Here is a 14,484-nt window from a genome sequence, read left to right as displayed (position 1 = left end):
AATACATACAGATATCCCTAAATTACCGAGAGTAAGGGGAAAATGATTTTAGTCAGCTTCCACTTTTAAGTAATGTCTACAGAGCAATAAAATATTTATCTAATTTAGTGAAGAACAATAAAATGTATATAATGCTTTTAATTTGAATTGATTATCCTTAAAACAACATTTTATTTAGTAAAATGTATATAATGCCATTAGCCTGAATTGATAATCCTCAAAACAACATTCTGGTATGAAAATTTTTTCCACTAAAGACGTGCCCTTGCCTGAAAGTCTTCTCTTCCTAAGTGCTCCCAGAACATTGCACTTGATGGCTAGGATTCAACTCTGCTAGCTCTTTTTTCATTGTCTCCCCAAGGCCAAAAAAGCCTGGAAACCAGCTTTTATACTGTTTTGGGTATGAGTGATTCAGTTTTATTTGAGTTTCTTGATTTTTAGTTACCTAATTCTCTAAAAGCTTAAATTTAGATGTACTTTTAGTTTTGCTTTGTTTTGCTAAACAGAAACTGAGTATATTCTAGCACTTTGCTTTTTACCTCAGAGTGGAGTCTAATATCAAATGATTCACCACTTTCTGAATTGTAACTAGGCAAGTTACTTAGCCTCCTCATTTACCAAATGATGAGAACAATGGCACCTATTTCCTATAGTTTTGGGTATGGTGTGACACAATGCAGGCAAATTATTCAGAACAGCACCTGGGTTCCATAAGTGATAGCTACCCATGATGTTTTAGGGAAAGAATCTTATTTTTTAAATAATCAAATAAATCAGATCTCATTAACTTGACCCTTCTCTACTCTTTCTCTCCTCCTACAGTGACAGACTGGAGAATCTAGGGTTTGGTGCAGAATTTCTCAAACACTGAAAGTTTCCCCTCAGTCTTTCGGCAGACCACAAGTGACAGGTTATTAACAATGCAAAGAGTACCAAAGTTTACAAATTACTTATTTTAAGAAATATAGGCATATAAAACTCAAGATTATATCCACACAAATTATAACTTCCATATTTCCTTTTGTTCTAATATCCTTTCATGAGTGGGAGCAAAAAGATAGAGTGATCACTATCTCCAAGAATTTCCAATGTCCCAATGTCAATTACATCTCCAATGTAATGCCTGTGACTATCATTCAGCTTATGGGTCATTGCAGAAAAGGGAATGATACTAGAGGGTTTTTCAAAGAGTCTAACCAATCAAGATTAATCAAACAGAAATTCTGTAAATTAAAACAGAAGAAGAATAACGGGAAAAAGGAAGGAGAGATGAAAGCAAAGGAATAATTAGTAAGAAAGAGAAAAAGAAATAAAAGGAAGACTTAAGTAGAAATGTATTATTCTACAGGAAAAGATTCCAGTGCATTTTTTCTTCTTTAAAATTACTGCTGAAAATCAAGAATCATGGAAGTATACACATTTCATGTTTCATTTCTAGCACTTTATTTTATATTAATTACTCATGCTCAGGGAGTCCGGAGTTCATGCAAAGATCTAGATACTATGATCATTCTTTTTGAAAATCTAGATTTCTTATTTAATAGACTTGCAAAAAAGTCTGTTATTATAGATGGCATTCATCTTAGAGATTACTCACCTAATTATTCATACCTAATGTTATGTTTTTTTACATGTTATATACCTAATATAGAGAGATTATTCACAAAAAAACCTTGCTTTTACAGTGGTCAAAGGGTAAAGTGCTGTTGGTAACAATATGCAATGCTTATGGATTATAAGTATTTTTAGTGACAAAAAATGTTACATTTTTCTCCCCTTAAAGTGTGCCCCAGTTTTGGTGTTTTTTTTTTTGTTGTTGTTGTTTTTTTTTTAAATAAAAGCGAAAATGAAATTTACCTGGTTCCATTTTTAAAAATGCATAAAAATTCAAAAAATTTTTCAATGTATACATTAGAAACTGTGGAAACTGTTCCTTCCTTTAAATTAGAAGTCGCTTATAAAGCTCTCTTAAAGCCAAAAATATATCCCTAGACAACCCTCCCTAGACAACAGAATCACATAATGACCTACCCCTTAATGAATAGTAAGTTACTTAGTGATACAATGGCCCAATTATGTTCATTCAACAAATCAAAAATAGGCAAGAAATAGAATAGCACATTTCAAAAGCTAAACACATTGAAAAGAAGAAAAGTGTCCAAGAAAAATTTAACCTAAAATATTCTGAACAGTTGATAGATTTGCACCTGAAATTTAAAAAGAAGAAAAAACAATTTCTAGAATTAGGAAATATGACATCGAAGCTTTGATATGAGAAAGCTTTTCATTTGAATACTATTTTCTCATAATTTTAACATGTTTGATATTTCCAAGTCTCAATATTCTTTTCTGTGTTACTACTTTTTTTCTTGCAATGAAGTGCAATAGTTCAAGGATTGAGAGAAAATATACGTAAATCACTTATCCCAGTGGCTGGTGCATAGAAAGATATTAATATATACTGCTATCACTATTATGATATCCATCTGTTTGAGCTAAATGCCCATGATCTGAAATAAAATGAGTAATTTTACATTATAAATATCTAATTTCTACCAATTATCAGAGATTAAGGACTCACACTGAGCTTCTTATTGCATTCCACTGCAGAGAAGTAAACTTATGGACTTGTTCTATTTATTTACTCAGGTGAGACTGTTCGAGGTCTGAGAGGATATACATTTGTTACAATGATTTGATTAAAGAATTTTAAGTAAATGTGGAGCATCAATTCAAATTACAAATTGGAAAGGAGTTATTTTTACAAGTCAGTTCCATTTATCATTCTCCTTTCTCACTCTACATCCACAAAGTCTTGCACAGAAATAAGTTACTCTATCATGTCAATACTTCTTACCTGGTCTTTTAAATATGACTGTTTATGTTCCTGGCATCAGTAAGAATATTGTGTTTTAATAAAGGCAAACTTAAGTAGTCATTCTAAGTCAAAAGAGGGTAATTTGATCAGAAACATGATATATCAAAATCAGAGGATAAGAACATCCTTAGAAATCTGCATTATGTTCCTCTGAACAAATTGTTAAGAAAGATTAGCCTCATGTATTAAGACTGAAAGAATAGTGTGCTTTTATTACCAGTATTAACTTACAGGCAAAATAAAATGGAACATGTGATTCTGAGACTGCCAGCCTAGGTAAAGTAAACTGTCAGATAACTTCACAAATAAAGAGATTAGTAATCATGAGAATTAGAATTCCAAGGTTGATGATGAGCAGTTGACAAAACTGAAGTGGTAGGATTGAAAATACAAACATAAATTGTGACCAAGAGACTGTCTATGTACATTCGGCTCTTACCTGAACTGAGATGCTGCACTTACTCCGATGTCCCTTTTAGTTTACACATTCTTGAGGATATGAAGGAGATTTTGCCATCTTGACAGTTTCATTACTTCATAAAACTTCAATTTTTTTCTCCTCTCTCTTTTAAGATCTAGTTTCAGCCATAAGATGTTTCCCATTCACTTTTATCTCTATAGGACACTTGAAGGTTCATCTATAATCATCGTAGCAAGGTTTGTATTCTCTGAATAATATAATAACTAGCTTTTCTTTTACTTTCCAAGAGATAAAGATCTGTTTTTGAATTTTAGGCCAATCCTAGGCCACACCCAGAGGAGATGATGACTTTTGCTATCGGTGTTAATTACAACTGGCTCACCAGCTTTTGATAATAATCATTCACATGGCTGTAGTATCTCACATCTTCATTCACATGCTAACTTATACATATTTATTTTGATTGATATAGATCAACTTTATAGTTATTTTAGAACAGAGGTCTGTAGAAAAGAAGCTAATGTGTCAGTAAGTATCACTACACAGAAATCTCACTTTCTTCTTTTGCCAACATTCATGCAACCCACGGTTTTACCTAGTACACTTTGTCATCTTTAAATTATTTTTAATAGCATTTAGGATGTTCATTCATTAGCTAGTAACCATCTCTAGGCCTTACAAGCTCTGCTTAGCAAACATTACAGTCTCTACAGTCTGTGCATTATTACTTTGTTATCAATAAATGAATGCACATAAATTAATATGCCAATGTTACTAATGAGAAGCTACAGCCTCAGAACTTAATAACATCTAGGAAGAGTAAGGAGAGGGAGGATGAAGAGAGGTTGATTAATGGGTACAAATAGACAGTTGAGCCCAGTCTTGGATAGACCAGTAGGGTGACTACAGTTAGCAATCTGTTGTACATTTCAAAATTGCTATATGATAATTTGAATGTTCCTGTTATCAAGAAAAGATGGATATTTAAGGTGACAGATATCCCAATTATCCTCATTTGATCTTTACATATTATATGTATCAAAATAACACATGTACCCCCAAAATATGTGCATCTATTATGTATCAATAAGATAAAAAATCTTAGAGAAATATAACTTATCAAATTTGGAAAACATTCCTCCTCTATCTGATTATCATTGGGTTTATGTCTGCATTTGTAAGGTTTAGCAAGAAAGCAAAGTAAACATTAAATATATAATACTTAACCCTACATACAAAGTATCAGCTGCAACTGTGTATTGTGAAATAATTTTACCTGACTGGGAAGAAAATCATGTTTAGAATATGTAAATGCATTGCTTGAGTTCAAATCTTTTGATGGTTGACAATTTCAGAAATATGTTATGTATGAAAGCAGAAAAATAGCAGGTGACCTGCATGTAATAAGATAGCAGAAAACATAGAAACTAGATTACCATAAGAGAGATAAAATTACACATGTGTCATCTTTATTTAGATGACACTTAAATATCTAACCCGTGAAATTACCTCTGAGATCTCACCCCATATATCCAGCTACTTACTGGATTTTGCTAAATATTCCCCAAAGTATCACATACACAACATGTCCAAAATTCAATACAGTATTAATTTTTATTCTCCCATATTCACTGTCACGACTGATTGGGCCACACCATTCTAAATCCTTTCAGATGTAAATTTAGTCCTTTTAGTAGCCCTGTCAGAGATGACATAAATGAGGTTCAGGTGCAAGGAGACTGAATTACTTTTCAAAGCCACACACTGCTGGATGTTGCCTGTAAGCTCCTGCTCTCCTAATTGTGTTGCTATGTAGTCTCATACTGCACTATTTTCCTCCATTTATCAGCCACTTGTGTAGGGCAGGCTCTTACCACATCTTTCCTAGAGTGATAACTTAGTCTAGTCTCACATCTCTCAACACTACTGCCACATCTGTCCAAGTGTTTTACATAAAATGAAAATCAGGTCATAATATTTCCCTTTAGATGGTTCTCAATTGCTTATTAGATTAAGATGTTTTCAGAATGATGTACAGGAGACTTTGAAATATTCATTGAATTAATTCACTCATTCTTGTGGTTCCAACGTCATTAGCATCTTCCCCCAGGCCTCCCTACCTTACACTTGAACCTTCAGCAATACTAAATTATCAGAAATATCCATAGCCCCTGGGCTGTTTTGTCTTCAACTTTGAGCATGCTTTTTCCCTCCCCGTTCTTACCTTGCAGGAAAACTCACATTCAGTATTTTAAAGTATCCTTATGCATCACCTGAACTCTGAAGTTTTTCAGAATAACACACTCTGTCTGTCAACATAATACCTACCTCCTCTACATTTTGTATTTGGTACATATTTCCATATTTATGTAATTCACATAATAAATATTCCTTTTAATGTCTGATTTGTTTGTGAAATCCTTGAACAGATGGACTTTATTTCAGTCTTCCTATCTAAAAGAGTGCTTAGTAAAGAGTAAGAAATCTATAATTAATGAAGAATAAATGATAAAATTCAAAAGCAAAAAAATGGACAAAGCCTGTTTGATTTTTAGACAAATATGTGCATAAATATATCAACATAATCAATATAGGCTTTTTGATGCTAGTACCATTGATTACATTTTTATTTATCAGGTAAACACCATATCACACTTCAGCAAGTTAAATAAGCTTAGCATGGATAAATCATCCAGATCAATGGTTTTAGTTCACACCTTACAATTAAAGGTGATAAAGCCTTAATGTATTTTCTTTATGAGCCTTAATATTTATTAAATGATGATCAGAGATTATCAACATATATGTATGTTCTTAAACATGCATAATAATGTCTGTATTAATAATAAGCTTGTGGAAAGTTTGACATTTTCTGGCTTTCTCCACACATCCCTGCAGTTTCTAGGCAATTTCTATTTTGAGCATAATATCTACATGAGATACAGTCTGACTTTTAGACTAAAGCATTTGTCACTATATTTTACCCATAAAAGAACTGAATTGATATCTTTAAGTCCATGCAATTAGAAAACAACACATTGTGCTTCTGAAGTACAATGTCTTTTATCTTCTTTTGTGCTATCAAGTGATAGTAATACATAGTATATCAATACTTGGAATTAAAAAAGAGTAGACACAGAGAAATAAAGAAGGGGCTCCACAAAGTTCTGTTTTTTCAAATTCAAGTAATAGAAACAAAATTTGTTACATACCTAAAGCTTTACTATAGTATGAATCCCATGATTTCCAAAGAGTTTCAAACATGTAGTCCTGTAGGTGGTAGGAGATAAAATTTCTTACTCTGTCAGTGAAAGACATTTGGTCGGTGAGTTCTGATAAAACAGCAGGAACATAGGAAGGTGGGTATGGTACCTTCCCACAGTGCTTTTCCACTGTTGAGGCTGGAGAAAACCTCAAGGAGTACATAAATGGAATTCCAAGTTTTAAAGCTACTATATCGCCACAAGGAAATACTGGATCTGACACCAGGACTTCAAACTTGCTTTTCTTTAGCTTTTCCATCAGCTGTTGGTTTTTAAGAACACCATCACAGATCTCCTGAGATACTATGTGGAAGTCCTTGATTACTTTGGCCATCTTCTGATAGAATCTCCAAATGGTTGAAGGAGATGGTCTATTTTCCAGCCATGTCAAAACGAAGTCGTTGATTACTCCTTCTATTCTTTCTTTGCCAAAGGGCACCTTATATATTTCAAATGTCAGAGATGAGTTAGTGGTTGGTGTGATGAAAAGTGCACCCGAGGCAACTAGGACAGTCACATTATGCTCTTTTTTAATGAGCTCATCTATAATTATCTTAACATTTAGCCAATGACTACCTTCCATTGGCCAAATCAAAACATTGCCACCAAGAGTGGTTCCTATGAGACTTATCTGAAGGGAGAACAGGAGAAGGTTGTTTAACATGGTGTGGCTTGATGCAGAAGATTTGATGAGATGTGAAGCAAATGTTTTTCTCTGCTTTTAAAGGAAAAAGAAAAGGAAAGATAAAAGGATTTCTCAGTTTTGAGGCAAACCATTAATACCCTTAAAACACTTCTGTCTACAAAGTGATACTAGTCATAGTAGCTCCATATTTTAGGGTATTTACAGATGTATGGGTAATGTGTCTTTTTTCTCAACCTGTTGCTTTAATTTTAATGTTTTAGTTATGATTCCTGCTGTCTAATCCTCCTTTTGAACTTAATCTTCCAACCCTTTTTTGTGTGTTTCATAATTGTTAATTTTTTACAATTAAATTAGATAAAGATTCTGTATATCTCAACTCTACATTCAGGTCTAGATACTGAAACCTCAGTTGGGACCAAAACTCATTCAGAAATTTAAAGTTGTTGATGCTGTAAGTTTTAAAATTTTCAATGCATTAATATAATTTCATTTGTCACAATTAGACATTATAATAATAGTTATAATATATAACATTATGTCAAATAATATTTATAAATATATATTACTATAAATATTTATAAATTCAAATATTTATAAATTCAAATAATACTTATAAATAATATGTATAACACATAGTATATTTATAACTACTTTAGTAACATGTTTACAAAAATAGTTTATGTTAATCACCAAGTAAATATTATAAATAAATGAATAAAATAAAATATGTGCAAGAGATTATAGGTTATGTTACTAGTGAATAGGAGCTATTTAAAGAGAATTACTAAGTGAAGCATACATCTACCAAAAGTGCTGCTCAAAAGCTATCTAGCCTGCATGAAAAACAGCTACTTGACATCTAGACTCACCTTTCAATAATTGCTAGGGTTTATTAAGTCCTCGTTGTATGTCAGACATTATGCAAACCCTTTAACACGTTAATTTCATTTCTTGCTTATTTTAAAAAAGATCCAATTACAGATCTTATATCATTATTCCCACATCAAAGAAAAAGAAACCACTGCCCAAAGAGATTGAATAACTTGCCATGTTCCTACAGCAAAATAAGAAAATACTACTTATTGGGTACAATGGAAATACAGTGTACACTACTTGGGTGATGGGTACACTAAAACCTCATATTTCACCTCTACACAATGTACCCAGACAGCACAACTGCACTTGAACCCCTAAAATAAGAATAAATAAAAGATGGGAACTAATGGTAGCAGTCTTAAGGCTCGCTAACTCCCACAGCCTATTGTATTAACCACTGGGATAGATTGCCCCATCAAAATGTATCATGTCCCCTTACCAACTAAGGAATTCATATAAATAGCAGCCTTCCAAAAGCAAGATAACACAATACAAAATTGCGTAACACACATTGGATAATATCGGATCAAGTAATTTAAGTAAAGCGATCTCTGTGAAAATATTATGTCTGTATGCATGTGCCTGTGAATAAGCAGAGTGATCTTTTTTGTGTTAATAAATCTTCTGAAATTATAAATACTATATTCTTAGTGATATCATAAAATCGTCTCTTCTAAGCTCTCTCATCACCAAAGATAATCTATGTGAAAACATCAACTGTTTCATTCAAACAATTACTTTTATAAAGTACTGTTCAAAGTTTAACAGAGTGATCATAAAATTCCTTGAACGTATTTCCATTCTAGGCTCTCTGCAGAAGATGTTATGGTGTGCACAAAATTTTTGCCTTCCTGGTGTCAGCCTGGTTCATGGTGACTTGGCAAGAAACTTTAAAATAATTGTCATGATTCACTAGGGTGTCATGATTCACTGATGTTATTTTCTTCATTTTATTTATTGGCTGGGAATCAGATCCAGTTTTAGATAACTAAATATGGTATTTTATTCAAGTACTATTGAGAGAGGAGAAATCAAGAAACCAGTTAGGCAGATAGTTAGAACAAGGTCCTTTGGTAAAATTCTTTCTAACAAAAGGGCAGCCTGAAGCTGCACAACCTTCAAGCACAGATAAAGAGGCAAGGTAGACCGTAAAAGACCCTTGACTTTTGTAACCAGCAAAAGACATATACATATACACACTGTGGGCTTCAGTGAACATGTTCCTTTTCTTTTTTGTTCCTATCCTCTTCAGATAAGAGAACTTACACAGGGAGGTTTGCCTAAGACATGCTTGCATGTGCACAGATAAGATTAGTTACACAGAACCAGGCATGTCTGCAATGGAAAATTCCATCTCCTGATACATGCGCAGTAAGGAAACAGGATAATATGGAATAACTCAGGGCGTGCATGCACACAAGAGGGAGTGGGTGGAGTTGTGAGAAATTCACACCTTTGCAAATAAAAAACACCCCACCCCATTGGCTTGCTTATAAAAGTCTTTGCATTCAACTGAGAAATGGCAATCCTCTCAGTCCCCCTCTCTGCTGTGGAGAACTTTCCTCTTTCACTTATTAGACTTTCACTCCAACCTCACCCTTGATGTCCATGCACCTTAATTTTCTTGGTCCTAAGACAAAGACCTCTGAGTAATACCTCAGACAGGGAGACTGCTCCAGTGACCTTAAGCTGCTTCACTATGTGTTTATTGGGTACCTATTATTCACACACAGCAGTACCTACTAGGTAGAAGAGGAATCCAAGAGATCTTTCTCATATTACTTTTATAGTCTATCAGTGAAAGATAAGAAAAATACATACATATCTGTGACAAAAATCACTGTAATACATTACAGTAAACAAGATATTATAAACATAATTTAGATTTTAGAATAAATTAGGCCAAAGAATCCTAGCTTAACATTGTGCTGTTTAACATTTATTAGACCAAATTTTCTCATATGTAAAATGAAAATTAAAAACAACTTGAGTTTGAGAATATAAATAAAATACAAATATTTGTTAATATATTAAAAATGAATATACAATAAATACCATAAATTATGTAATAATACAACATATAAGAAAACTATATATTTAAATAGATACAATTGTATTTATTAAGCCTCAAGTATATTACCTGGAGTAAAAGTGATGTTTAAAATGTATTATCTTTTTCATGTAATCCCTTCTCTTCTCTTCCTTAGAGAAATTAACAAGGGCCTTCATATGAAATGACATAGGTATAGTGTTTTCAGAGATCCATAGAGATTACTTACAGCTTTTTGGGGGAATTAAGGGTAGGGTGGAGGATAGGAAAGTCTTCATGAAAGGTATGATATTTGATACTTGTGTTGAAGTACAAGGTACCTGGATGTGCATGACAAGCAGTGTGCACAAAAGCAATTGATGTTATGCCACTGATGAACTTTAGTGTTTTCAAATGTTTTCTATTTTAATTTTTGTGGACTACATAATAGATGCATAAATTCATGTGATACATGTGATGTGCTAATACAGCATAAATAGCCAGAAATATGATCACTATTAAAAAAATTTCTCACACTAGTCAGGTTAAATTTTAGATTGATTTGTGTTTTCAAATTTAATAGAAAAGTAAATGAAGTTATATTGACAACAAAAGGCATAAAGAGGTTGTTAAATAGAAAGATTTTGCCTAAAATGTGGGTCTGAATTTGTGTTTGTAATTATTCTGATCTTAAAATCACTGAAAAGCTAATCTGCCCTTGCCAGAAAAATTTTGAAAGAAATACATTTTAATCCCTGTATCAAAACATCACAAATATGTCATAAAATATACATATATATACTATGTACACATAAAAATTAAAAATAAAAATAAACTAAGTGTAATATGATAACAATATTTGTGAATGCTCATGAGTTCAGAGAAAAAAAACTAACATATTTCAGAAGAAGTTAGCATACTCAAATATTTTCATCTTAGATAATGATAATAAAATATATACTTTGCTTAATTGTGTTACAGGTAATTAGATAGGCATTAGGAATGTCAGGTGACAGTTTGATGATTATCACACTGCCTCTCTAAAAATGAGAATTTTGCAGCCAGTGCCTGGGAGAGACAAGCTCTTTATGATCCACAGCTGTTAACATTAAAGCATTAATTGAATGCAGATGCCAGAGAGGAACGACTTCCTGGGCACGTGCATTAAGAGGCAAAATGTTGAAGTGCGACCATCCAGGGACACTTTACCAAAAAAGGGAAGAAAGCCTCAGATGAGCATATATACAACTTCCTAAACAGACTGTACATGCTCACTTCCCAAGGGTAAGAACGACACTGTACATGTGGGCAGCCGACGCTAAAGGAAGAATCACGGAAAAGAGGCGAGCCTATAAAGTCCTAGGATCAGGTTAAATGGGGCACTTCAGGTGCCCACTTGAGTCTCTTCCAAGACTCGTGTCAGTCTCATCTTCTCTTCCTTATGCCCCTCATCAAATTCTTTCTTCTGAGGAGGCAAGAATTGAAGTTGCTGCAGACATGTAAGGATTCGCCACTGATAACTCACATGCCTTCTACTGGTTAACAGTTGCACCCAAAAGGAGTAAGCATGTCATTAATATTAACACAATTGGTTATTACTTGGTTATTACTTTTTACAGCAGTATTTTCTTTAGAAAAACTTTATGTCTTTTTTTTTTTTTTTTGAGACAAAGTTTCACTCCTGTTGTCCAAGCTAGAGTGCAAGGGCATGATCTCGGCTCACTGCATCCTCCGCCTCCCAGGTTCGAGCTATTCTCCTGCCTCAGCCTCCTGAGTAGCTGGGATTACAGGTGACCACCATCATGCCTGGCTAATGTTTGTATATGTAGTAGACACAGGTTTCACCTGGTCTTGAACTTCTGACCGCAGGTGATCCACCTCCCAAAGTGCTGGGATTACAGGAGTGAGCCACCGTGCCCAGCCATCGTTTTTCTTTTTTTAATAAATAAAATTAATTTTGCATAAAACTTACTTGATTTATAGCATAAAACTTATATTTAAAGTAGATTTTAAAATAAATATTTAAAAATCTATTAATTAATATTAAGAAAATAAAATTCCCACTGAGGATGACATCTTACATCCGGTTATTCATGTGTTGTCTTTTTTTTTTATTATTGATCTGGTGTCTCTTTTATTTATAACAATGTTAAATGCAATTGTCTTGTACCTTGAGTTAAGTATTACACATTAAAGTAAAACAAGTTGTAAACTTGGGTTTTTGTGATGTAGGAAATGGTTTCCATCTGTGTTTTGGTCCTCTGATTTCACATATAACAACCTAGTACTTTATAAGTATAAAAAGAAATTGAGGTTGTTCAAAGCTTAAGCAATTCATCCTCTCTGAACACACATTGTTATTCCCATCCCACTCCCAATGCACAGGGCCGCAACACCACAACTTCCTCCCGTTCTCTCCAGTGGGTGTAACAGGATCACAAGAATTTGACAGCCAGATGCTCCAAGAGGGTGGTCCACGGCTATAGCCCCTACTTCAGTGTTGACCTTCTCTGGGTTTAATCCAAGTTCTTTAACTATGACAACAGAGAGGGCTGCAAAGGCTTCATTGATTCCAAATATATCAACATCCTCCAGTGACCAACCTGCTTTTGTAGCAGCTTGCGTTGTGGCTGGAATTGGTCCTATTCCCATAATGGAAGGCTCCACACCCACTTGGGACCAGGAAACTATCCGTGCTAAAGGTGTAAGCCCATGTTTATCAGCTTCTGACTTCTTCATAAGAACCACAGCTGCAGCACCATCATTTATTCCTGAAGCATTGGCTGGGGTGACGGTTCCCGTTCCATCGGTAAGAAAGTAAGGCTTTAGCTTGGACATGGCTTCTATGTTGCTCCCATGGTGAGGAAACTCATCTGTTTTAACTTCAATGAGACCTTTTCTAGATGACACCAAAACTAGTACAATCTCTTTGTCAAAATGGCCAGCTTTCTGTGTATTCTCTGTCCTATTCTGGGACAGAACTGCAACCTCGTCCTGATCTTCTCTAATCACTTGCCATTTTTTGGCTACGTTTTCAGCTGTAATACCCATATGACAGTTGTAAAATGCATCTGTAAGACCATCGCAGAGTATACTGTCAGTCAGCAGCATCTCACCTATCTTTATTCCTGTTCTCAAGTGAGCCAAGTGAGGAGCCTTGCTCCTATTTTCCATGCCTCCTACAACCACAGTGCTGGAGTCTCCTATCCCTATTGACTGGGCTGCAAGGCACACAGCTTTTAGACCTGACACACAGATCATCTGGCAGCTCCATGCTGGAACAGAGTAGGGAATTCCTGCACTCACACTGGCTTGTCTAACAGGATTCTGCCCACAGCCTGCTGCCAAAACATGTCCAAAGATGACTTCACACACATCTTTAGGAACCACAGTGGCCCTCTTCAAGACTTCTCTGATGACAGTGGAGCCCAGGTCCTGGACAGGAACAGTAGCTAAGGCACCATTGAAGGAACCTATGAAGGTCCGCGCAGCCGAGACAGTGACCACAGGATCTGAGCCTGCATTCATCCTGCTCACGAACGCTTCTCCTGCTGCCGTCTGCCATGCACTGCCTGCAAGTTAGGCAAGGCTCCTCCTCGCAGCCCACAGGTCGCCCCCTCATGTGTTGTCTTAAAGACCACAGTGGTCACTTGTCTACATTATCCTTGTCTTCACCATATGTCAGTATAAAGTTTCTTACTTGTTACTTTATGTGTCATCTAATGAAGGATCAAACAACTCTCCACTGGTAGGAACAAGAGGCATGAGAAGAACCCCTAAAGAGGACTGTGAGTTCACACTTAGATAAAACTCTCAACTTACTGCTCTGTCCATACAGTTCCCTCAATATCTGTAAAATTATTTTGAAGTATAAAATCTGGGAGAAAAATCCCTCAAATTGTAAATTAGAACTAATAATGCTTTCATGGGTAAGCAATGAAACAAACCAGAAGCTAAACCAACCTTTGAATGATTGATATTTCTTTAAGAAGAAAATGGAAAATAAATTTAAATATACATTTTATATTGATTATCATGAAGTTTTCTAGTTTCTTACCTGAAGTTTCCTGAAGGAACTTTAACAGCACTCATTTGACATTAAGGAAGAAGCTGAATGTAAATAAATCCTAGGTGAATAAGGATAATATAATCAGTAATATGATCTTAAATGGAATAAAGATTACGTAAAGTCGTTTATACTTAACGTTTTCCACCCACTACACTGTGAAGCAGATTAACCTTTTGTCAAAGGTGTAACCTTCTATTGGTTCCCTAGCAACTATATGCGCTGAATTTTGCATTTACTCTCATGATCTCTGCCCCCACCCCCACTAACCAAGTATGTCAGGATATATCTAAAATAAGATTGAC

At 34.6% G+C, this 14,484-nt stretch overlaps 1 protein-coding gene and 1 pseudogene across 1 annotated transcript in view; both read right to left on the bottom strand.

Annotated features, from left to right (window-relative positions):
* LOC111529615 (UDP-glucuronosyltransferase 2A1) overlaps positions 1–14,233 on the bottom strand; it is a 63,860-nt gene extending 49,627 nt beyond the window's left edge. The window contains exons 1-2 of the mRNA XM_031935293.1: positions 14,171–14,233; positions 6,512–7,280 (exon numbers count right to left, since the gene is read on the bottom strand). Of these exons, the coding sequence (XP_031791153.1) occupies positions 6,512–7,226 (715 nt within the window). The 5' untranslated portion in view covers positions 7,227–7,280; positions 14,171–14,233. The remainder of the gene's footprint in view (positions 1–6,511; positions 7,281–14,170) is intronic.
* Positions 12,448–13,641, bottom strand: LOC111529616 (annotated as a pseudogene).
* Positions 14,234–14,484: the final 251 nt, after the last annotated feature.

This window comes from Piliocolobus tephrosceles, chromosome 3 (genome assembly GCF_002776525.5).
Source record: "Piliocolobus tephrosceles isolate RC106 chromosome 3, ASM277652v3, whole genome shotgun sequence".
Classification (NCBI taxonomy): domain Eukaryota; kingdom Metazoa; phylum Chordata; class Mammalia; order Primates; family Cercopithecidae; genus Piliocolobus; species Piliocolobus tephrosceles.
The sequence above is the reverse complement of the archived record's forward strand: the minus strand, read 5'-3'. Positions and strand labels throughout refer to the sequence as shown.